The sequence below is a fragment of the Zeugodacus cucurbitae genome, chromosome 5 (assembly GCF_028554725.1).
Source record: "Zeugodacus cucurbitae isolate PBARC_wt_2022May chromosome 5, idZeuCucr1.2, whole genome shotgun sequence".
NCBI lineage: Eukaryota > Metazoa > Arthropoda > Insecta > Diptera > Tephritidae > Zeugodacus > Zeugodacus cucurbitae.
The window spans coordinates 7,815,389-7,839,985 of NC_071670.1; the positions used below are offsets into that span (position 1 = coordinate 7,815,389).

General features: G+C 30.6%; 1 protein-coding gene across 4 annotated transcripts in view; it reads right to left on the bottom strand.

Moving 5' to 3' along the window:
* Positions 1–24,597, bottom strand: part of LOC105216271 (dual specificity protein kinase splA) — a 66,347-nt gene that overhangs the window by 11,699 nt on the left and 30,051 nt on the right. The window contains exon 1 of one of the 4 annotated variants that reach the window (XM_011190676.3): positions 11,152–14,144. The exons of 2 other annotated variants lie outside the window; for them this stretch is intronic. In XM_011190676.3, the coding sequence (XP_011188978.2) occupies positions 11,152–11,234 (83 nt within the window). In that variant the 5' untranslated portion in view covers positions 11,235–14,144. Of the gene's footprint in view, positions 1–60; positions 442–11,151; positions 14,145–24,597 lie in introns of those variants that run through there. One more of the 4 variants, XM_011190679.3, reaches the window with a different exon arrangement.

Consider the following 24,597-nt stretch of genomic DNA (forward strand, 5'->3'; position numbering starts at 1 on the left):
ATTAAGCTATTAACCGCACATGCTACTGCAGACACCTTGTTAGATATTCAGTGTGTTTACCATTTTGATGATTTTTTAAGTCATGTTATTTCAACTCAATCACAGTTTATGCACTTATTTTAATTTTATAAAATCAAATTATGCCATCGCACTAGTCACTATTATAGAACAAATTCTTAAATTGTCTCCCAACTGATTTCTGCATTGATTTTCGCAAGTTTTATGTGTGTCACTTGTGTGTTTCAATTGTCACGGTTACGAGCAATTCAATAAAATGTCAAGTCAAAGTAACGAGCTGACTGCGTTTCTAATGCGACAAACCAATTTCGCAAGTAATAAATGCCAAAAACAAAATGCAACAACAATAATGTGAAAAAAATAAAGTCTATAATGAAAAATTAGCAACAACAACAATGCAATGTTGTCATAATAAAATTATTGTTGTATGTAAACGGACTCCCGTTTATGCGTCGGAATGTTGGTTTATAGTTGCCTAGACACGCGCGACACAATCGTCGTCATCATTATTGGAATCCGCTTGAAACTAAACTAAAGGAATTTCTATATTCGTGTAAATGCTTAAGCAGCAGCTAGCTAGCTGTGATAGAATTTAATGTTGCGTCGCGTCAGCATACAGCCGATGTCGATGTCGATGACAATGCCGCTAGCCGAAAAGTTGCTATAGTTACTCGATTGTAAACAAAAATGTATAAAAACGCTTGTAAATCAAATCAAATATGTGCTACGTTTATTACTAGAGAGAAAACGAATATAGCAAAGCAAAAGTAAAGCTGGAGCAACAAACAGCAGGTGAACGAGAGCAGCAGCAGCAGCAACGTCAAGGTGTTTACAAGCGCCGCTGATACGCAATCTCAAACATAAACGAGCATTGTTGTACCCGCTAAGTGGTTATGTGCGTTCGTCGTATATATTACGACTCATTGTGCTTAGCTGGCACTCGCAACAACAAATAGTTGTTAGCGGGAAAGTGGTACCCGAAGAGAATAGTGCAAAAATGTGGTTGTGTTGGCTGTAGTGAAAGGTAATGTTGTAGTTGAATACACAAAAAAGGTAAACATGTGACCACTGAACTTTAGAGGGGGGGGGCAACAAAAACAACAAACATGAATGAGAGAAACTCAAGGAAAGCGAGAGCATAACACAAGTGTGTCAGAGCGCACACAAGCCGGTAAAGCTTTTATAGCTACAACAATAGCAACTATTCAAGTCAACGCAACGCATACACATAAATGTATACTAAAAACCGGGCTAAAAATACATACCATGCTCCCCACAGCAAACGTATGTATGTATGTATAACTGAAATTTGAGAAGAAATGAAAGAGCGCATGTTGTACCGAAGAGCTATTTACCTCGTGCGTCTAGAAAACCCGCACAAATTAAAAGCGCTCTTTTGAAGCGGTTGCACTATTACCAAGTAAAAATAAAGCTAACAAAAGCGTCTACGTTGACCGCGACCGCGACCGCCACTACTCGTGTTGGAAAACCGGAGACAGACAACAGCGCAGTCGGTCGCCTTTTTAAGGCCGTTCCGATGTGTGTCGACGCAGTCAACGAAGTCGTTGTCGTCGTCGTCGAACGTCTCGTCATCGTTTTCAAGCGTTGGCATTTAATCATTTTTCGCATGCATAAACATTTTTTTTTTTTGTTGTTATTTTGGCATTTAATTTTTTTGTTTATATTTCTGTACGAGAAATTCCGATACATAAGCTAATTGACGAAAACAATGCATAATGAAAATACGAAGAAATAAAATGGAAATAAAAAGTTGAAGCAGCAAAAGCTTGTTTATACATACATCGGCAAAACAAAAAAATGCTGCCCACCAACAGCCATTTGTCTGAGCGCAGCGCGTATGAAAAATATTTTAAAAAGTGCTGTGTATATTTTTTAATGTGAGCTTTTCACGCGTTTCTGATATACATAACAGCATAATTATTGAAAATTTTCGTATTTTCCACACACACACACACACATAATTTTTGTAATACAAAGATGACAATTCACCGCACTTTTTACACATCGCATTCCTCACAAACATAAAAACGAAAATCACTTCCAACGCACCATACTTAATATCACACCATTTTCATTATTGTGGCAATAAATTTTTAAAATGCAATTTTCCACTTGCCTGCAATTCTTTACAATTTTCCCCCTAATTTATAAACACATTATTCGCTTACAACTCCCCCATGTGGTTACGGATCGTACTCGTCGCACTTTTCTAAATGTCAAATGTCATGTGTCGGTATATACCGTAGCTACAAAACAACATTTACTCACGTCGCTTGACAATAGTACAATATTTTTAAACCCTTTGGCCCACATTTACGCCCACCTATTAAGAGTATTATAGTACATATACTACTCTTATTATGCCTCGCATGCTTATCCCCTAAGTCATGTCATGTAGGCTGATTGGAGTGCGCTCCACTGCGCCGCTCTCTGGTCTGGTTTGAACTGCATGCCATATTTCACCAGCTGTGCGTACAACAGTGAAAGAGTTACTAAGCCAGTGCAAAGAGAAGACAATGACAAATAAGCAAGATAGTAGCACGGACCAGTGAAATGAGACATAGTGGACAATATTTACAACGCGTGGTACAGCGTTCCGATTAGCAAGAGTGAGTGAGTGTGTATGAATGCGTGCGTGAGCAAATGATTGGGCGGAATTGTGTGGTGTGCGATGATGAAGTGCGTTAATTACTTAGAACACAACAATAACAATAAAAAGGCGACATAAAAGTGGGCACAGAGACCTTCAAAAGTCAATGATGATGATGACATAGTACATGCCAATACGTTCAGATATATGTACATACATATGTAAGTATGTTGCACGAGAGTTGGTAAGAACAAGTGGCAAAGCTACCTGTCGTGTAAAGAACTATAAACCGCAGGCAGTTATTAGAAAGCATTATAAATACATGCATACAAACAACCAGTGTTGAAATATTGCGTTCTTATTGGTTTTTCGCTGCTTAAGTGGATTTGTTGACATTTCAGGTTAAGAATATATGAAACTGACAAGTCTTGTATGAATAGGATTCACACATAAATATAAGCAATATATAACACTATTTTTGTTTAATTATTAAAATTTTTCGAAAAAAGGCTGCACTTGTGCAACAGAAATATAAAAATACAAATAAAATGTGAATTGCTTCACAATAGACTGTAACTAAAGTTCACCATACACCATATACAAATAAAATAATAAATGTAAATAAACAGTTCACAATAGACCGCGAATAAATTTATGCAAAGGAAGATAAATCTTAAAACTAATAACAACTTATAAACAAATCAAAATTAGGTTGTCTTTCAGCAAGGCATGCTTCCTTAGACCGTTTTCACACGGGCAATTTTTGTCGCGGCAATTCTTAGTTTTATAGGAGAGGGGGCGACCAAGGGAAGCGAGAGAGAGAGAAATTCTCGTCTCTTTGTCGCCCCCTCTCCTATAAAACTAAGAATTGCCGCGACAAAAATTGCCTGTGTGAAAACGGTCTTAATAGTTATAAAAATGCATATTACGTGCATTGACCCTACATTTTCATATAAGAGAAATGCCGCAAGACTGCCGACGAGCAAATGCGAAAATCATGTTGTTAATAGAGCACCGCAACATTTACACACACACACACTTTTGTTGCCGCCGTCAAACAGTTGGCAGCTTAGAATGCAATTAACACGCATGCGCGCACACCATGCAACAACAATAACAACAGCAAGCGCTTTTATACAAGAAAAAATATATAATGTATGAGAGTATTTCGTTTTGGGCAGTAGTTGGCGGCAAGTGTGGGCAATACGAAGGAAAGCGCAAATAAAGTCAATAAAGTGGAAGACAGCCAACAAAACGGTTATAATGGTTATAGGTGTATGTGTGTGTGTGTGTGGCGCAAAAGACTGTGACGTTAAAGCAAATAGGTATGAGGAAACGAAGGCTTAGCAGAGCGTCAACGACACACAGCAGCACTCATATAAACTGCAATAAACAATAAAGCACATATGAGTTAGTATGTAAGTATGAGTATGAGTGTAGAACTTATGTAGCAAAGTAAAGCGGTAATAACTGATATAGCTTTCTTTTCAGTCTGCGGTGAGGTGAGTGCGCTGTAAACATTTTGTACAGCACGGCATTTAATGCTGATGTGGCCACGTGCTATAGGAACAGGCTAGGAAATGAAACGGCAAAACATAAAAGAGAATGAAAAGTAATCAAATAATTGCAACATTGATGCGCGGGAACAATACATACAAACACACATATGTATTTAGCTATATACATATGTATCTACACAAAGTATTTATTTAAGCACGAGCGAAAATTGCTGAGAACAAGTGAAATACTAAACGTGCAAGTGTGAAAAAAAACAACACAAATTCTGAGTATATTTTTGTGTGTATGCGAAAAACAAGTAACTCTGTATGTGTCAGCATATGAAAGTATAAACGGAAGGAAGGTCTGATAATCACGTTTGTCCAATTGCCATATTTCACGTTTATTTTTTATTTTTTTTTTCGCTCTCTTTCTATACTACACACTTGCAAACATACATACTTGTATGTATATGTTGTTGTATGCTTTTAGCGTGCTTTTCAATTATTTAGAGCACACGAGCGTGCCTAGGTATCGCTTGCTGCGCTTGCAGCGCTACTAACTGGCAGATGTGCCTTCTAATTGCAGTTAGAAAAAATAAACGTCTATGTTAGTGGTTGTTGCTTTTTTATTGCACAATAACAAAGTAAATAAACGAGAAAAAGTAGCAAAAGCATAGAGAAATATACAAAATGAAGCGAGTGACCGAGCCGAGTACAATAAAAGTGCTGCCCTTGTGTTTACATGTTTATCAGCAACACTATCGGTAAGACCGATTTCACACAGGCAATTTTTGTTGCGGCAATTCTTAGTTTTATAGGAGAGGGGGCGACCAAGGGAAGCGAAAGAGAGAGAAATTCTCCTCTCTTCGTCGCCCCCTCTCCTATAAAGTTAAGAATTGCCGCAACAAAAATTGCCTGTGTGAAATCGGTCTAACAATCTCATTATATTTCTTTTTTTTTTTAATTTCTAACTTATTTTGCGCTATTAGAAGATTTATGCTTTATTCGTGTGTTTGTGTGTATTTGTAAGTATTGCGTTTATGTTTGCGCTGTTTATTTGTATTTAAGAATGAAATTTAATTTTCTTTTCTTTTAATATTTCGTAGAAAATTTTCATTGCAATCACTCTGTGCTTTTATTTTTTATTAAATTTTTGCAATTTAATTAGTCAAATATATTACTTTTTTTATAAAATGTATTATAAACCAAACAATAAGAACAAAGTAAAAGCATAAAATTGCATTCATAACCTGCTAAACATGCGGTGAAGAAAGTGCACTGAGAAAATACAATAAATATGCAATTTTCGCAAAATCAAGATGAAAACAAATGTCTGACGTTGAGCAGAATGAAGGTGCTATAAAAGTGTCTTAAAATTGTAGCAAATTTCTGAAATATCAACAAAGTACCTATGTAGTATGTATGTATAAGAGCATACTTATACAATAAGCTCATACTCATGAGTACATCTGTATATATGAATAAAAAGTGAGTACTCATATGCATGCAGAACGTTATTCATACAAGAATGCTTGTCTGGTCGAGCGATAGCAGAAAATGGCGTCTTAAATGGCGCATGAAATTGTGCTAAACATTTTTTTTGTATTTTCATTAACCCAGGAGAACGTAAGTTTTATTACTACGCATATTTTTTTTGAACCATGGTTATACATTTTGCTAATTAGTTTTTCATTTCGGCAAATTAGATCGTACAAAGCGAAGGAGCGGTTTTCCAAACGTACGCTAAATATGGCGGTCACCTTTTACGACATGATTGTAACGTTATTAAATGGCTTGCAGATGAAATTAATGCGAAATCTGTGGACTTGTAAATTATTTATTTTTACGCTAATTTCATACAACACTGCGTTTAATAGCTTATTGGCATATTAATTCTGCTTTATTTATTTAATTTGTTTTTTTTTTTCAACATACAGGTTCCTGCGCGATAATTAAACACACTTCAAAGGCAACGGGGAATTTTTTTGTTGTCAAATAAACAGAATTCATTGCATATTTATTGTTAAATCGACAATAAGTGGAAAAAAGGATGCAAGTGAACAAGTTTTAATGCAGTAAATACATACATACATTATTTTTTTTTTGTGCTTATAATTATAATCAAACACAACAACACATTAGCAATATGTGCGGTTTATACACATAGTACATATTCACTGAGTAAGTGACAGCCAATGACAGCGAAAACGACAGCTATAAATAAAAGCGCAATAAACAACGACGGCAGATGAAATAAACAATGAATTAAACACAATAAAAATAAAAGCAAAATGAAAAAAAAATAATAAGCACATACAGAAAAGCAAACAAAGGCATAGAAAGGCAAATATTATTAAAAAAGTATGCATGTAAATACAGACATTGCAAAAAAGAAACAGTAAAGAAACAACGCAAAAAGCAACCGAAAACACAGAAAAAGCAATGCGAATAATGCTAAAATCAGACTTAACCGCAAAGTAAGACAAATTAAATAAAATAACAACAAAAATTAAAGTGTTTAGTGTGGCGAAAAAGAAGCAACCAAAATCAATAAATTGTAAGTGGAAAACTACAAATATTGTAAACAAATGTAAAACTCAAACACAAAATCAAAAGCGCTAACAAAAAAAAAATAAAAAAAAGAAACATAAAAATCAAAAAAGTAAAAACAACATTGCGAGTGTATAGAAAATAGACAACAAAAATAAAATGGCAAACAAATTAAAAAAAAAATTACAAAAAAAAACAAATTACAAAATAAAAGCAAACAACAAATCAAAACTACGAACGAACGAAAAAAGAAAGTAAAATAATTATGCAAACAAAAACGTAGATAAAAAATACAATTACAATTCTTTATGGCAACGAGTTAAGCTGCGCAGTTTTTAAGCATTGTGATAAATTTAAATATAATTGTAGTAAGTGTTGTTGTCATAAAAATTAAAAATAAATGGCTGATAAAAAATGATAAAAGTGCTTAAAAAATTTATTTATTACAAAAAAAATTAAAAAGACAAATTATTATAATGCCAATTAATATTTTTGTTAACAGAATATATTTTTGTAGCGAAAAATATTTAAAAAAAATAAAAAAATGCTTAATGCAAACACATCATAAGGTTAAGAGAGGAAAAGTGAAACAAATTAAAACCGAATAAATATAATTAAGAACACACAGTATCTGGCTGTAGTGTATTTAAACCAAATAATATAGTATGAATAAGTTCACGATTATGGGCATAGCAACAAAAACATACGCATACACCGGCTACTAACGTCATCAGTGATCAACAATAACATCCAAACAAATAGCAACAGAAAACCGGCGCTATATGCATACATATGTATATAGATTAAGAAGTGTGTATTGGTCTTATGCATTTACATATAGAATATTATATACAAAAGCAACGGACGTTGATCGTGTGACATGATCGTTGAAAAACGCTTAGCTAAGCCGATTTGACGAAACGCCAATGGATTTCGTAGACGCAAACGTCAAACTTTAGCCCGTGACCAGCACATTTTCTATAAACACACATACATACATACAAATATAGACGATATACTAAGTTATATGCAAATGCGTATTAAATATTTGTATATAAATATCGATTCGATATAGCTTCCTGCCTATTTTTGTTGGCCCAAAAGTCACATTTTTGGCATAATTTCATAATTCTTGAGGTGCAGACGCCAAATTTAATTAGGCCAAACACAAAAGCAGCCAAAAACCGTTGGCGTGTGTTTTTATCTCACATTTGCACCGGGCGGTGATAAAGTGCTTGCGCTCATGTTGCTATGGCATATACTTAAGTACCGTAGTGTATACTCGCCGACGTTTATATTTATTATGAAGTGTGTGGCATTCCTAAGTGATTGGGAATTTTAAATATGCAAATACACACGAGTACATACATATGTATGAATAAGAGTGTGGTGTCAGCTAAACGATGGCGTAGCAGTTTAATGAGCAAAGCGCACAAAAGTGGCAGAACAGGTGCGTGGAATTAATTCAAAGTAAGACAAAATCATCAGAAGTGGTATACAAGTTGAATACATACAGTAACATACAGTATTAAGTGAAGGGTACAGAACGCGCACAAATAACAAGTGTAATTTTCGCGTTAAATAAAAAATCCTTCAGTGTGTATAAATTAATAAAAATATATATTTTATATCAACTTCATAACAAAAATTCTTACTAAAAAGTATGACGATATGTTTGTGAAACCGGGTTTACTTATAAAACCTTGCGCTACTTGTGACTTAAATAAGAATCTGCTATGCGAGAAACTTGCGTTATACACACGTCAGTGCGAATCAAATCTTATAGTACATAGAATACTTATACAATGGAAATTTACATTTCAGCGTCAGTTTGACGTCATTGTGAACAACAAGACAGCCGTGTGGATACACACACTTAAAGAAATACTTTTGAAATTCGTAAAACAAAAGAAACAGTTCGAAAAGTTCCTGGTGCTTAAGAGAAATAAAGAAAATTTGTGAATAAAATATAACAAAAAATAATAAAATGTTGTTTAATACCAACATTTCAAGAAATGCAACCCTGACTGTTTCCTTTTAATTTCCTTTTAATGAAATAGAATTTGAAAACTAAAATTTGTCGAAAGATAACACAAAAATGAAGAAATAATCGATATATTTATATGTTTAATAACAAAAACGTCAAAAAAATGCAACATAGGTCGTTTCCATTTTTTTTCTTTGAAAATTCGAAAACTAAAAATCCCTTGAAAATTTGCATATGTTGATTTTATATGTTTAATAACAAAAATACCCAACAAATGCAACGCTGGCTGTTTTTTAATACTGAAATCTTATAACATAAAAATTCGAACATTTAAAAATCTCTCAAAAATGAAATGAGAAATCAAGATATATTGGATGGATTTATATGTTTAATAACAAAAACGTCGATCAAATGCAACCCTGGCTGTTTCTTTTTAACAAAAAAAATACCATGAAAATTCGAAAATCTAAAATTCTAAAAATCACTCGAAAGCCTACACTTCAATAATTTCTTCTTTTTCAATAATTGACAATAAGTCATAACCAATTATTATCATCTATTAAAAACTATCATTACTGCTGAGTTCACTGTATTCCAAAACAAAATGACAACAATTTGAGGAAGCTCATATCCGGTGTGTACTTTAGCACGTACATAGGCAAATATATAAGGCTTAAAAGTGTAATGGGAATTTAACTGGCTATTTAAATGCTTCACTGCACAACAGTAGCGCGCTGACTTTGGCTGGCATTTTAAATCCACACACAATAAAAAACAATGTGAAAAGGTAAAAAGTTGAAAATGAGTACTAGATATAAACGAATAAAAATATCGACAACTATCAGGGAAGTATTGAAACTATTGAACAGGAATATTGCATAAAATAGAAAAATAATTATAATAATGATCAGAAAATAGCAAGCTCAAGTTTTAGTTTTTATGAGTCTCAATAATTTTTTTAAGCGAAAACACACACATTCAAATAAATAAAATAAATAAATAATATAAAAAAAAACTGCGAAAAGCAAGGCCGTATGTATAGTATATACATAAATAAATATATAAAATAACAAATCTTTTTGTTCTTTGGATGGAGAAGCAGTATTTATAAGCAGCAAATTTATAGAACTGCACATATATTTGAATGTATTTTTATATTCCCGCTGTGTATGTATGTATTAAAATATACATAAATTCTCAAAACACATAGCAGTAGTTTATATACATAATACAACTATAAATCCAATAGTGAGCCCAAAACGTTGATTTGGTTCTAAAAATATAATGTTTATATAATATATGTTTAGTAAATCTTGCAATGTATGCATTTATTGACACTTTTTAAGGGGCTATACCAGTGTGGCACTTAAAAAAACGATTTTTTTTATTATTTGATAGTTTATACTTTCAAAAATATCCTGTGAAATTGGCAAGGTCATATCTTGAATAGTTTTTGAATGACAGCGTTCTAAAGAGCGACCGCTCGCAGGTATAAACCTCAATAGTTGCAACATTCTTTTTTTCGAAACGACATTTTACAACAGTACTCTGACATCATAACTCAACGAGAAATTGACCGATCGACCGATCAAATTGAAATTGAGTATTCTTGAATATATGTGTACTATTACAATTATCGATTACGATTTGGTGAAATTGGTTGAAAATTGTCAATTTGGCATATAAAAAACTATAATTTATTTTTTACCAAAAAAAACCAAATTTTTTTCAGAACTACGCAATTTTGTTATTTTTTGATATTTTTCAAAAATCATAGGTCATTTTATAGGAAAGTAGAAGGTACTACTTTGAACCTTTTTGATTTTTTTTTGTTTCAGCTACTCATTCGGCCGGAAGCATGTCAGCAGTTGGGGAACTTCCCAGCTCCTTTATTGTTCAATATTAAAAAAAAATCTTAAAATATAACTAATTATGTCCAAAAAGCTTCGAAACATTTAATCGAGTTATTTCTTAAAAATTATCACGAAAATCGCCTAATTTTTCATGTTTATGGGTTACACTGTTATAGCATCTTAAAAAAAATATTAATCAATTAAATTATGTTTTTTTTTCAAACAAAAGTATGATTTGCAATAAACACTAATTTATGCTTGCTTTGTCTAAATGACTAACTAATTCACTATAAAACACACATACACAACACTTTTTTGAGAGAAAACACAGAATATTTAATGCAAAAACGCCGCCTTAAAAACGATTACTTCACAGAAATAGATACAGAAAATTCATCATACACAACAACAATAAAAAATAACGTTGCAAAAAAAAAAATAATAACAAACAAATAGCTGTGATAAATGCAACAAAGTAAAAGTAACAAAATTATACGCATGTATTGTATATACAAACATACAATACAAATATGCAATATATACATATGTATGTATGTATTTATGTATGTATGTGTTGCGTTTGCGCCGCTACTAAATGTTTAATAATTTTTATAAGAAATAAGTATAACGTACTTTTTTGTTAGATCGGCCATTTTGTAGGCGCCGTTGCCGCTGCCCGACGATGCGGTCAAGTTCTGTATTTGTTGTAATTTCATTTAATTATTTTTTTTTAATTTTGACGTTTTATTTATTTTTGTCGTGTTTTGTTTATTTTCTTTGCGTTGACTTTTTTACTTGCTGCCGTTGCGCTTTTAGCACTTTTTTGTTTTTTATTACGCTTTATAACATTTATTAAATTTTTTTAAATCTTTTTTTTTTTAATAAAATACTTTATTTGCTCGTCTTTAGTTGTATTTGTAATACAATAACAAAATTCTGCTCTGGTATTTATTGCACTTGGCGTTTAAGTAAGTATGTATATGCATGTAGTTGTAATTGTATATTAATAAAACAACAAAAACTATAATAAATACACTAACAGCGACGTAACGTTGAACTTATAGTATTTTATTGTTGTATTGCATTGAATTGTATTGTTTTTTGTAAATATAAGAATGCACTCCGAGCAGAATTAGACACCAACAGCATGTCGCATAAAACGGTGACGATATTGCTCCGCTCGTGCTACAAGCAAATGTAGAAGAAAGCATTTAAAAATGACATACTCGTAGTAGTGCACGAAGACAAAACGGCGATTTTGAGTGCGGCCCCAAAGTGCGGCAGGAAAGCTGAAGGCTGAAGGCTGCAGCCTGCAGGCGTTTGTCGGCGAGGCGGCGACCCACTCACAATATGAACAACTGGGTACAACACACGCCGCCCAGCGCCTCCTCTTTTTTCTGACTAAACGACGACGATTCAGTTGTCACACATACACACGCGTGTTTGTTCGTGTGTTTGCTTACATATAATAAAGGCCTCCGCGAAAATGAAAGAAATTTTTCAGCACTTTTTCTTAAGCTTTTTTTAAAAAAGATCTGCAGCTTTTGAATTATCGCGTGAAATTTTCTAAAATTGTTAGCCACTTATTATAGTAATTAAGAAAACTTTCTTATTTTTGCAATTTTTGCAAAATTATTGTATTTTAAATTTTTTTACACAAATTTTAGTGCAACACTGCAAGTATTTTGTACTTTTTAATATTGTTTAAAGCAATATTTTGTGCATTTCAAACACTTTTTACTGCCCAAAGCTTTTGAAACTTTTTCACCAAAAATTTCAATTTTCAACGCGACAACAACTGACGCGGCGTTTGCTTGCGTACTGAATGTGTGCGGCTGGGTTAGACTGGTCGCCACTGGCTGGCAGGCTGGCCTGGTCTCCGCTACAACGCTGACGTTAGCCGACTTCAACAATGACGACGTCGTCGTGTAGCGCCAACAACACAACGCGTTGGCATACGATACCTACTGCCGCCGTGTGAGAGGGGCGGTGGTGTTGTTGCTTGTTGGCATAAAGCACACACAAGGCAAATTTTGTTTTGTTGACGACGTCGACGTGGACGTTGACGTTGACAGCGCAGTAATAGTAGCCCCAACGCGCAGCGGGTAACGTATACAGCAACGAGAAGAAAAGCACCGAAGAAATGAGGCAATGAAATATATTATCAGAACAACAACGCATATATAACACACACATACATACCGTTGCATATATGAGTATGTGTGTATGTATGTATATGTTAAATGTGTGGCGACGCTTTTGTTAAACGCTCGAAAATTGTTGCTGTTTAAGTTAGATTACGTGGTATGCGCGCGTGTGTGTGTAAGAACGTGAAAGAAAGTAAAAAGCGTAATGCTCGAAACTGCATGTGTGTTGTGAATTGTTGAAAAAATAAATAAAAATAAATAAATAAAAAAATAAAAATAAAAATAAAAGCTTTAAGCGCAAACTATATAGTTACTGAGCGCATGTGAGAGTGCAAAATAAAAGAGATTTAGTATGCAAATGCCAACATGCGGCCGGCTGTTGTATTATATTTACTTTTACTCAGCCAAAGGAGGTGTAGTGAAATGCCGAACATTACAAAATAAAAGCAACAAATACGCCGTAGCAGCTTTTTAGGTGCTCAAACGGTGCAGAGTAAGAGTCGCAGCAAGCTAAGCAGTAGGTGAAAGAGTGCAAAGTACAAAATCGCAAAAGAGTGTTGTATGAAAAAATTATAAAAAAGAATGTAATAAAAAGAGAAGAAGAGCAACATCGTCTTCGTGCTTTATACGCTCCAATTCGTTAGAAAAATAAATAAATTTGCGGCACATTATTAACGATCACACACACACACAGAGAGGACTGAATGTGAATGAGTAAGCGCAATACTAATAGATATTGTTGAAAATATTAGAAAAATGTTAAAAGCAACGGTATTTTATAACGAATTAACGCAAAAAACGATTTGCTGACTCACGAGCAACAGCGTAAAAGTGTAGAAAAATGTAACCCGGCAAAATTTTAAACAAAAGATTTTTTAAATCAAACACACACTCGCGATACAAACACAAACACAACAAATACAAAAACAAAACCAAAAGCGAGCACAAACGAATACAAAATCAGCAACTTTGGAATCAACAGCTATAAACAAATATAGTGTGAGGCAAATCACCAAGAGTTTACGAAGCTTTTTATCTACATATGGAAGCATGTATGAGTGTAAGCATATGCATGTGCTCTCACCGACACTATGAAGGTTTTGCAAATTTTCCACACCATAAACAACAACAAATATGTCAACAACATTGGAAAGCTTGCGCTCAAATAATGCTAAAAAAGTTTAACAAAAAGCGAAACTACTAACTAAATGAGTAAGAACAACAACAACAACAAATACTACTACTACAACCGCAAGTAAAATATAATAATGTGTGCAACAACAAGAACAACAACAACGCTTAATTGCAATATAAACGAAGTATTCACGCTGTAAACTAACAGCACACACACACAAATTCGTTTTGTTGTTGTTGTAATAGTGCGACGCGACGCCAAATAGGCGCATAACAAAAGCAAATAAGCGACAAATGGCGGCATCGGAAAGAAACAAAAACAAAAAATATAACAAAATTGCTTGGGTACATACACATATGCATATATGCATTAAAATGTTTGTATGTGTATAAATGTAGAATACAAAAAAAAATAAAAATAGAGCACAAATTATGCGTGGTAAATAAAATTATATTAGCTTTAATCGGGAAATTAATTTTATTTTGAACATAATTCTGGCAAAAGTAAATTAAAAATTTAAAACAAATATTTAAAAAAAATAAAAATATTAAAAAAATATACAAAAAAAATATAAAAAAATTAAAAAAATATATGTATATAAAAAAAAATATTAAAAAAAAAAATAAAAAAATAAAAAATATATAAAAAAACAAAAATATTAAAAACAAAATAAAAAATAATATAAACAAAAATTGTAAAATAGAAAAATTAGTAGAGTTAAAAAAATTAACAAAAAATTTTTAAACAATTTGAACAAAATTTTAGCAAAATAAATTAAAAAAAATAAATAAAAACTAATTAAGTAAAAATAAAAATAAAAATAAACAAATATTAAAAATTAGATTTATTTTAAAACAAAAAAATAATAAAGTTTAAAATAAATTTAAATAAAAACTGTAAACAAAATTTAAACTATTTGAACAAAATTTTAGCAAAAGTTAATTTAATTTATAAAATAAATAAAAATAATAATAGAAATAATAAAAAATATTATATTAAAAATTAGAAATATTTTAAAATAATATGTTAATAGTGCTAATAAAAAAAGTAAGGGTTTAAAAAAAAAATAACAGAAAAATTTAAACAATTTGAAAATAAAAATAAAAAATAAATAAAGTTCAAAAAGAAATTTAAATAAAAATTGTAAACAAAATTTGTGCTAAAGTAAATAAAAAAATTTAATTTATAAAATAAATAAAAATAGAAAAAAATATTAAAAATTACACATATTAAAAAAAAACAATTAATAGAGCATTTAAAAAAGTTGTATTTAAAAAAAATTTAACATAAAAATTTAAACAACATTTAAATAATTTGAACATAAAATTGGAAAAAAAAATTAAAAATTAGAAATATTTTAAAATCAAAATAAAAATAATATTAAAAATTAGAAATATTTTAAAATAAAAAAATTGTAGAGTTTAAAAATACTGCAATAAAAAAAATTAAACAAATATGTATTAAAAAAAATATTTCTTTTAAATTAAAAAGATTAAAAAAGCTTCTAAAACAGTAATCAGAACATTGTCATTACTGATTTCTTCCACTCACACCCAAAAAAAAAAAAGTCAAAATGGCTTTTTCACAACACACACGCTATCCACAAACTTTTTTAATTATTACATAAACCTTTATGCGAATATTTCAAAAAAAAAATACACAACTATTACTAGCTATCACAGGCAAATTCATTTATTCATTTTATTTATTTCGATTTTTTGTTTCCACAACTGACATTGTTGCAACTAACAACAATTTCACCATTTGTCACATTTTCGCCTAGTGCCAGAGGAGTCTGACGACGTTACGCTTTCCGCTAACCGCAGCCAAACACGTCAATGTCACAAATAAACATTTGATCAGCAGACAAGCAGCAGTCAGCAGTCAGTTAGCGGCAAGCGTCGAATCATTCGGCGATGTTATGATGAAACCAATTATTGAATGAGTTAATTTTTGTTTTTGTTGGAATTATTGGTTATTGCTCTCAAAGAAATTAAAAATTCATAAACATATGTACATACATAAGTATATGTGTATCTATGTATTTATAGATTTATAGCAGTGTACGTAAGCAGCATTGCTAAAAAATAGGTCACACGTTTAGGCAAAAGGCATTCTAATACAAATTAAATATAACTGAAATTTACTGATAAGACAAAGAAGTAAACAAAAGTATTATTTAAACAGCAATAACATTTAGTGCATATTATGCATGTGTATATGTATGTACAATACATACAACAAACACATTCAATTGCATGACAAATCAAAATTTCAACGAGTGCAATGTCACCGAAGTTACGTATACGCCCTGTACGGCTGGCAGACTACAATGCATGCACATACACAGAGAGACTTAAGTCTGACAGTTGGTTGACACTGCGGCTGCGGTGGCGATGGCTGCTGCAATCTGCCACAGCCGCTGTTGACTACATATTATTTAGTAATTCATGCAGTCGCTTCTTTTTTTTTGCATTCCATTTTGGCAGGTAACACAGGCAAAGGTCTGTGGCTAAAAATAGTCATATCGCAGTTTAATTAGTCATCCAGCGCTTCGAAAATATGCGCACATACAGACAGACATACGCAGCAACGAGCAAACTGCAAACAAACACAACAAAAATGTGTCATTTTTGTGGTTGCGAATTTTTTATTTTGATATTTTTTGTTTTTTTTATATACATATATTATAAATATACACAGGCGAGAATGAAATTTAGTTTGCGTATTGTTTACTCGTATAAGTAAGTAAGCAAACATATTTATTTTAAATACAAACATATTTCTACATATTTTTAAATAAATAAATAAACATTTGGAATTTTCGCATTATCTTTATGTCAATTTATCATTTGTGAGGAAATGTGACAAATGACAGTGACACAATTTTTTTATGTGTCTTATCTTATGTATCTTAGAAAAATGCAGAGCATGTTCATAAAATGAATTAAAAATAGATTTTGAAAAATATTTTTGAAAAGTATTATACATCCAAAATGGCAAAAACGCGGAGCAAGCAATTAATAACAATGAGGATTAGAGGTAGTCAGGATTTTCAAAAAAACAAATTTGCATTTTCGTTAAGTGTATTATCTTAAAAATATTCTCTGAAAATTTGAAGTTGATCCCATAATTATTTTTCGAGTTATTCGACAAATAACAAAGAGCGCTCGGGCACTTCAACACGCTAGTATGAAACTTAAAAAGAAAAATTACCGAAAATTCTCATTTTTTCGTGTCTCTGACTACCCCTAACCTCTTAATAAATTTTATAAGACCTCCAAAATATTTTTGCTGCAACAAAGCATGGACTTAATCAATATACCGCACACTCCCTACTCAATTATCACCAAACTGCTTGTTATCGACTTTCGATAACTAATTTCATGTATCAATCATAATCATTTTTCGCTTTTAACTGTTACTTTTCGTGACTACAGCTCGTTAAAGCATTAATTGTTATTATTATTTTGGGCCAAAACTCAGCAAAACCAATATACATATGAATGGATGTGTGTATTTATGTAAATTAAATTACTTTAATGTAATTTTTATTGTTATACGGCGGTGCTATAAACAAATGTTCATAAATTAAATTATATTTTCGTTGCAATTGGTTCTGTACAATGCAAATGGCGCCCTACAACAATGCTGTGGATAGTGTACGAATAGAATATATGGTGTAACATTGAGTGACCATGCGGTGAAAAACTATTCACAATAGAAGAGTGTTATCTTTATTTAATCACATTTTTTTGCCAAAAAAATTTATAAAAAAATACAAAAAATATAAAAATATACATAAAACAATATAAATTATAAAAAACACAAAAAAAAAATTAAAAATATTTTAAATTAAATAAAAATATTTTGTAAAAGAAAACCAATAAAAATTATAAAAAAATATAAAAATATAAAAAAAAAATAAAAAATATACATAAAACAATATAAAAATAAAAAAAATTAAAAATATACATAAAACAATATAAATTATTAAAAACACAAAAAAATTTAAAACTATTTTAAATTAAAATATTTTGTAAAAGAAAACCAATATACTATATTAAATAAAATACAAAAAAGTATATTTTATTAAAAAAAAATATGAAATATATATTTTATTACAAAAAATATATACAAAATACGAATAATTTATTAAAAAAAAAAAATAAAAAATTGTTAAAAATATTTTAAATTAAATAAAATTAAAGAAAAATATACTTTATAAGAATATATAAAAAAATATATTTTATTAGAAAAATAATAAAAAGTAATAAAAAATATTAATATAATAAATTTAAAGAAAAATATATATTTTATTAGAAAATTAATACAAAAGTAATAAAAAACATATGTAAAATAGAATTAAATGTTTTTATATACTTAAATTTAAATTAAATACAACTTTAAAGAAAAAAATATATTATTAAAGAATATATAAAAAATATATTTTATTACAAAAAAAGAAAATATAAAAAATTCAAAATTTTTTTTATAATTAAGTTAAATTAAATAAAAAAATATTTTTTAAGGAAAAAAGTGAAGAAAAAAGATATATAAAAAAAATTAAAAAAATAATAAAAATAAAAAAAGAATAATAATAAAAAAGAATAAAACAAAAAAAAATCTATAAAAAATATCAAAAAGAATTACAAAAATCTTTTAAAATAATTGAATTAAATGAAATTATAGAAAAATATTTAAAGAAAAAAATTATTTTTATTAAAGAAAATATAAAAAAAATAAATTTTATAAAAAAAGAAAAATAATAATAATTTCGAAATATGTATATATGTATCTGCCACCAGCTAAGTCGCATTATTCATAGGAAAAGCTAGCTTAACAACAAGAAAGTAGCCAAAGATAACAGATATCGATAGCATATTAGCCTTTGCCTCAGTGATATAACGCTTTTTATATACGGAAGTAAGTATTTCTAATTGTACAACACAAATACATATGTAGGTAAATATTTATAGTTACAACATATATAGACTGATACAGTGTGTGCAGTAAGTAAGTATGCAAGACTGTTATATTTATCAGTATGAATGCTATAGTTTGTTAGGTAAACATACAACAACAAACATACGTACATATGTACAAATTTATGTAAATAGTTTGCAAATAATCGCGAAAAAATCACATGAGACTCGTGACTATTATAAATACACATAATGGCATTTGCACAATCGGAGTACGTATGCTCCGCAGTACGATTGCAAGCACAGCGCACTCATGTGCGGAACCACGAGACTTCAAAATATTTAGTTGTTGTTATTGTTCTTGCGCTGTAATTTGTTTTATTTTTATGCCAAAAAACATCAGTTTCAGAAACAGCATCTGAAACTGAATCAACTCAATTGAATATATCAACATCAATGCATTGGGTTAATAGCCAACAAACGAGGTAAAAGTGTATAAAATTTTGTTGTTAGTTTTCGCAGTGGAAGTGAAACAGCAGAAAAGCAAGAGCAAAGAGCTAGAAAGAAAGGGTCGCAAAGTGAAGGCGTCAACTGTTGGCCACCGATCAGCAGCGGTATGGATGACAGACAGAACACGCTGTGATGAGATGTGGCGATATGAGGAGTTGTTGTCGTTGTTGTTGTTGTGGCGATTCAAATGGTTGTTGTAGTTGCTGTTGCTGTTGCTGGCACATTTTCTTGTACACTATGTTTGCATGTTGGCATAAGAATTGTTAGGAAAAATGTAAATGTGGAAAAGTAGAAAATACGATGAAGACAAGCCTTAGCAACTGCAAATGCTGCACACACAGTCATATGTAACTACATACATACAAACAAATGTACATATGTAAATGTTGCTAATAATAGCCAGCTGTGTTGCAAGCAACAGACGTTGTTGAAATGTAAAAGAAATCAATAATAACTCAATGCAACGACACACACAATTGAGTTCGCGGCGTTGGGGGAAAAATCAAACAAGGAAAATGTGAGTAAGTAAGTAATCAGCGTCACGTAAGAGTCGCTAACAGACAAAGAAAGTGTAGCAGATTTGAATTTGGTACACTTATAATACAACAAACAGACTGACCAAACGAACACTGCGCTGCGCTGTTTTGTTGTAACCGACCGCATGTGGTATTCTAAGTTGATGTATATAGTTATCAGAGCAGAGGCCACTGCAGCCGGGGGTGCAACTGAACCACCAGGTTTTAGTGGTAGTCAAAACTAGCGATCCCTGTCAGCACAGTAAGCAGTAAGTTGACAACAGCTGTAGTTGAATTTGTGCCAAGCTTATAAAAGCACGAGAAATCATTTTTAGTTTTTTTTTATTAAGATTGTACACCAATTTCGGCGGCAAAGCGGCTATTACTGGAGTTATTGGCAAGCATATTAGCGCAAATCCAGGGGAATAATTGACTTAATGCAACTATTAGCGGTGTTCTAATGCAATATTTTTATACGGATTTGTATCACACCAAAATTCTTCAAAATAATTTAGAGACCATGTTCTGCTGCTACAACAATAATAATAATAATAAATAAATTTTAATTCAGCAGTCATCTAATCTAACTGTATAAGAGTAAAAAATTATTGAAATGTCAACCAACTAACTGTCAATGTCAATTTGACAACTCATCAATAAACAAGTAACCTGACGATAAGCTGCCAAAAATTAACGCGACTTAATGCAACTATTAGGGGTGTTCTAATGTAAAATTTTTTTCCGGATTTGTATCACACCAAAATTCTTCAAAATAATTTGGAGAAAATTTTCGGATGCTTCAACAAAAATTATAAAAAAATACAGATAATTAAAAAAAATTAAAATTAACAGTAAATAATTATTGAAGTGTCAAAAAACTAACTGTCAATGTCAATTTGACAACTCGTCAATAAACAAGTAACCTGACGATAAGCTGCCAAAAATTAAATCTCATTATTAGCGTGACACCTTTTGAAACTACAATAAAAACCGTGTAACCGTGTAATAATTTAGCAACGCTTTTCAGTTTTTGTCTTTCGCAACAAGTTCAAGGAAGTTCATGCCAATTTTCTTCTGAGACAAAATTAAAAATAACAAAAGTGTTTTATAATGCAAATAAAAAAGCCAACAGGAGACAGAGGTGCGCGGCAAATAGCATGTAACAATGTTGTCATTAAGTGCAATGCATTTATCCAATTGTGTTCATATGTATGTTTGTGTATATTTTTGGCTTTTATTCTAACTAATAGAGTTGTTGTTGAATCAACTCAGTGGTGCAGCTGTTGTTGGCGTCTTAAATAAGAGCACAATGTTCTTAAAACAGCAGGCGACAGCAACGTGTTGCCAACAATAAAGCGGCACTCAGGGTTGCTATGCTCGTGTTGGCTGGCTGCATGTCGACAAATATGTGTGTGTGTGCCGCTGATTTGTGCTTAGTTTAATTTTTTCTACTACTTAATTAAGGCTATAAATAGCGGCAAAATGCTTTTTTGGCTTGCAGGAAAGTTTCTAGAATTTTTTTTATTTTACTTAACAAATTGAACAGCATCAAACTTAATTTTGTCTAAAATGCATATGCTAACTAAGAAAATACTAGAAATCAGGAAGTAGGAGGTGGCTAAATGCGAAATTTAATATCATGCATACTTTTGTATTTATGTTTCTAATATTTAACTAATTATTTCCATGCTTGAACATTTTTATTATCGATTTTTTTCTGCTGTCAGTCAGTTGCCTTTAAATTTGTGAAAATCTTTCGAACATTCGCTTTAATCTGTGAACAAATTCGTACATGCAGTTCAATAGCATTTCCGTGTACACCTTAAAAACAAAGCGAATACAGAAGTATGTACATATATAAAGCAAGCACACTTCAAATTATTTAAACATAAATAGTCAGCTTTGTAGTTTTGTTCAACATTTTTAAGCTTTTTTTTGCTTTAATTTATATGTGTCATTCACATAGTTGTCTTCTAATAATGCCACATTGCTACAGTGCTATTTTAGTTCATTAGTATGCATGAATGTACATAAATATATGTACATATATTTTTCCAAATTTTGTGCTTAAGATTTTTATATATATTTTTCTTTATGCATTTATACTTTCATAAAGCAATTCCTCGAATTTGAAACTTTATGAGAAGCGATAGATGTGTTGAAAAGACCATAGTAATTTATTAATAATACATTTATTGGATTATAATTATTATTTATATTTTTTTAAATTTTTATAGCTTTTATTATAAGTATAAATAATATTACTGATTTTTAACTTTTTTAATTTTATTCTATTACAACTATTATAATTTTTTAATTTCAGTTTAATTATTTTTTTTTAATATTTTATAGTAAAATTTGTGTTATTTCCTCTAATGTTACAGAATCCCCGAAGCGTTTGATCCGTTTTACATTGTTTACTTTTTTTCAAATAAATTTTATATTATTTAATTTTTTTTAAATTATACTTTAGTTAATATTCTTACTTATGTTTTTCGTTTTGTTATTATTTTTTATGTTTTTTCGTTTTGTTATTATTATTTTTTATCGTTTTTAAATTGAATAAAATTATATTTTTGTTAATTTATTATAGTATTTTTATGATTTTGTATTTTTAAATACACAGTGTAACATCCATAACTCGAAGTTCTCCGTAACTCGAAATCTAGAATTGGCAATAGATGTCAAATTTCATACAAATTTGGTTCCATAAATCGAACTATTTGACCAGGGAAAAAAATTTAAATTTTACTATCGAGGCAGATTCATTAATTTAAATTTATCATACATGGCTAATTTAATTTATTATATTTAACATTATTTGTTTTACTTTTTTCAATAAATGAACATTGATATTATTTTACGTTGTTTAATTTAATAAAATTATTATTATATTGTTTTTTAGTTTACTATATATAATTTATTTTAATTATTATTTTTGTGTCAAATTATTATTATTATTATTCTTTATATTCATTATATGTCAAATTATTTTACTTTTTTTCAATAATTTCGCATTATTATTATTTTTTATTTATTTTATTTTCATTTAATTTCTTTAATTTTATTATATCTAATTTATTCAAAAGTTGTATTATTTTTTTAATGATCTATTATATTTCAAATTACTATTTTTACTTTACTCCGATAAGACATGTACACTTCATTCCAATTCAAGGTGAATATATTTCCCCACAACAGTTCTCATTAACCACCGGCAACTAACGAGTGTTGCAAAATTAACTACTCGCTGAGACAAACAAAAAATTATCTAATATTCCGTCAACAAATAAAATGCATATATATAGAGAGAATAAACAAAACACAACAACAAACCGAAAAAACCTTCGAAATAGTGAGAAAAAAGCAAATTCGTGTACAAATAGATAAGATAAGGGGGTAACTGAAATAATAATAGCGGTATGAGCACTTGAGACTTGCATAAATGTATTTTAAGCAAATGGCGACAAGCCGACAAAATAGAAATATTTTGCTTCTAGCTTTGAATATATTGAATTAATAAGTTGACGCGAAGAAAATATAAAGGCACTGGGCATCGGGAGGCCTACAAAGGAGGGTTTCGCATGTGACAGATTGAGTACTAAGTAGTAAGCTGACAGTGCGTTCATTTGTTACAATACTTGAAATAAATTTTCACAAGATAGGTTGACGGAAGCGTCACTGTAGCAAAAAGCGAAAAGCATATTGTTATACAACAATACGGCGAAATAGGAAACGAGGAAGCGAATGAACGACTACGACGACGATGACAACGGAAAGGCATTTCTGCACATAAATATTTTTATTTCGTATATTTTCTTCAGTCGCGTCTTAATTCTTTCTAGCTAGCATTTTATACATAGAAGATTCTCGCATATATAGAAGAGCATAGTATTTGTATTTATTTTTTTTTATATTTTGTATTTTTGTTGTACAACACGTTGTATTGCAGTCGTCGTCACTGTTTGTCATTGACGTTGACGTTTCGGGGCTTCACTACACACATCGGCCCAACAAACAATCAGTTTATATTCACTTTTCTCACTTTACTTTCCTTCGCTGCGTTTTCTTTCTACTTTATTTTATTTAAATAGCTGATATGTGTATTTTATGCTAAAGTATTGGTAAAAGAACGCTTGCCGGCAAAGAGTAGAAAAATGCTAAACGCAATTTTTAAAACTACAACTACAAATACACATTGCTACTCGTGCATGAGTATACACATTGGTTATATTTTTAAAATGCTAATGTATAACAACAAAAAAATATATAAATAACATTAAATTACAAAAACAATGCGCACAGTTGTCGCCCATACACACACACACAGCTGCAAAAAAATACCTATGTTTTGGGTGCTATTCTGGCAGCGGCTGTTGCAAAGTGTGGGCAGGCCTTAGCGATTTGAAGCGGCGGGTGGTGGGCGTGTAGGTATGTGCGTTGCTTCCTTAATCAGTTTACAAAAAAGAAAGAAAAAAATCACAAAAAAGGCAACAAAAACAAACGAAATGCGGCACGTCGAGGTAAGCAAACGCTGCTAGAAAGTTATTGCAGAGAAGCAACGCAAATCTACATTCATATACAAGCATATATATCTATAGATATGCAATTCCATATATCAGCAGATCATATATATTTAGTATGCTGTTTGGTCGTCTAAGATTTCTTATTGGTTGATCTACTGTATTCAGATACTTCGTAATGTATTGAATGTTTCATCCTAACCTCACTAAAAGCTTTTCAAATCTTCAACAAGCAACAAACTCAACAATGAAAATTACTAGAAGAAAAATATAAAAGCCTGGTTGGTACCGAGACAACTTCTAAATGGCTGGGGTTCTCAAAGG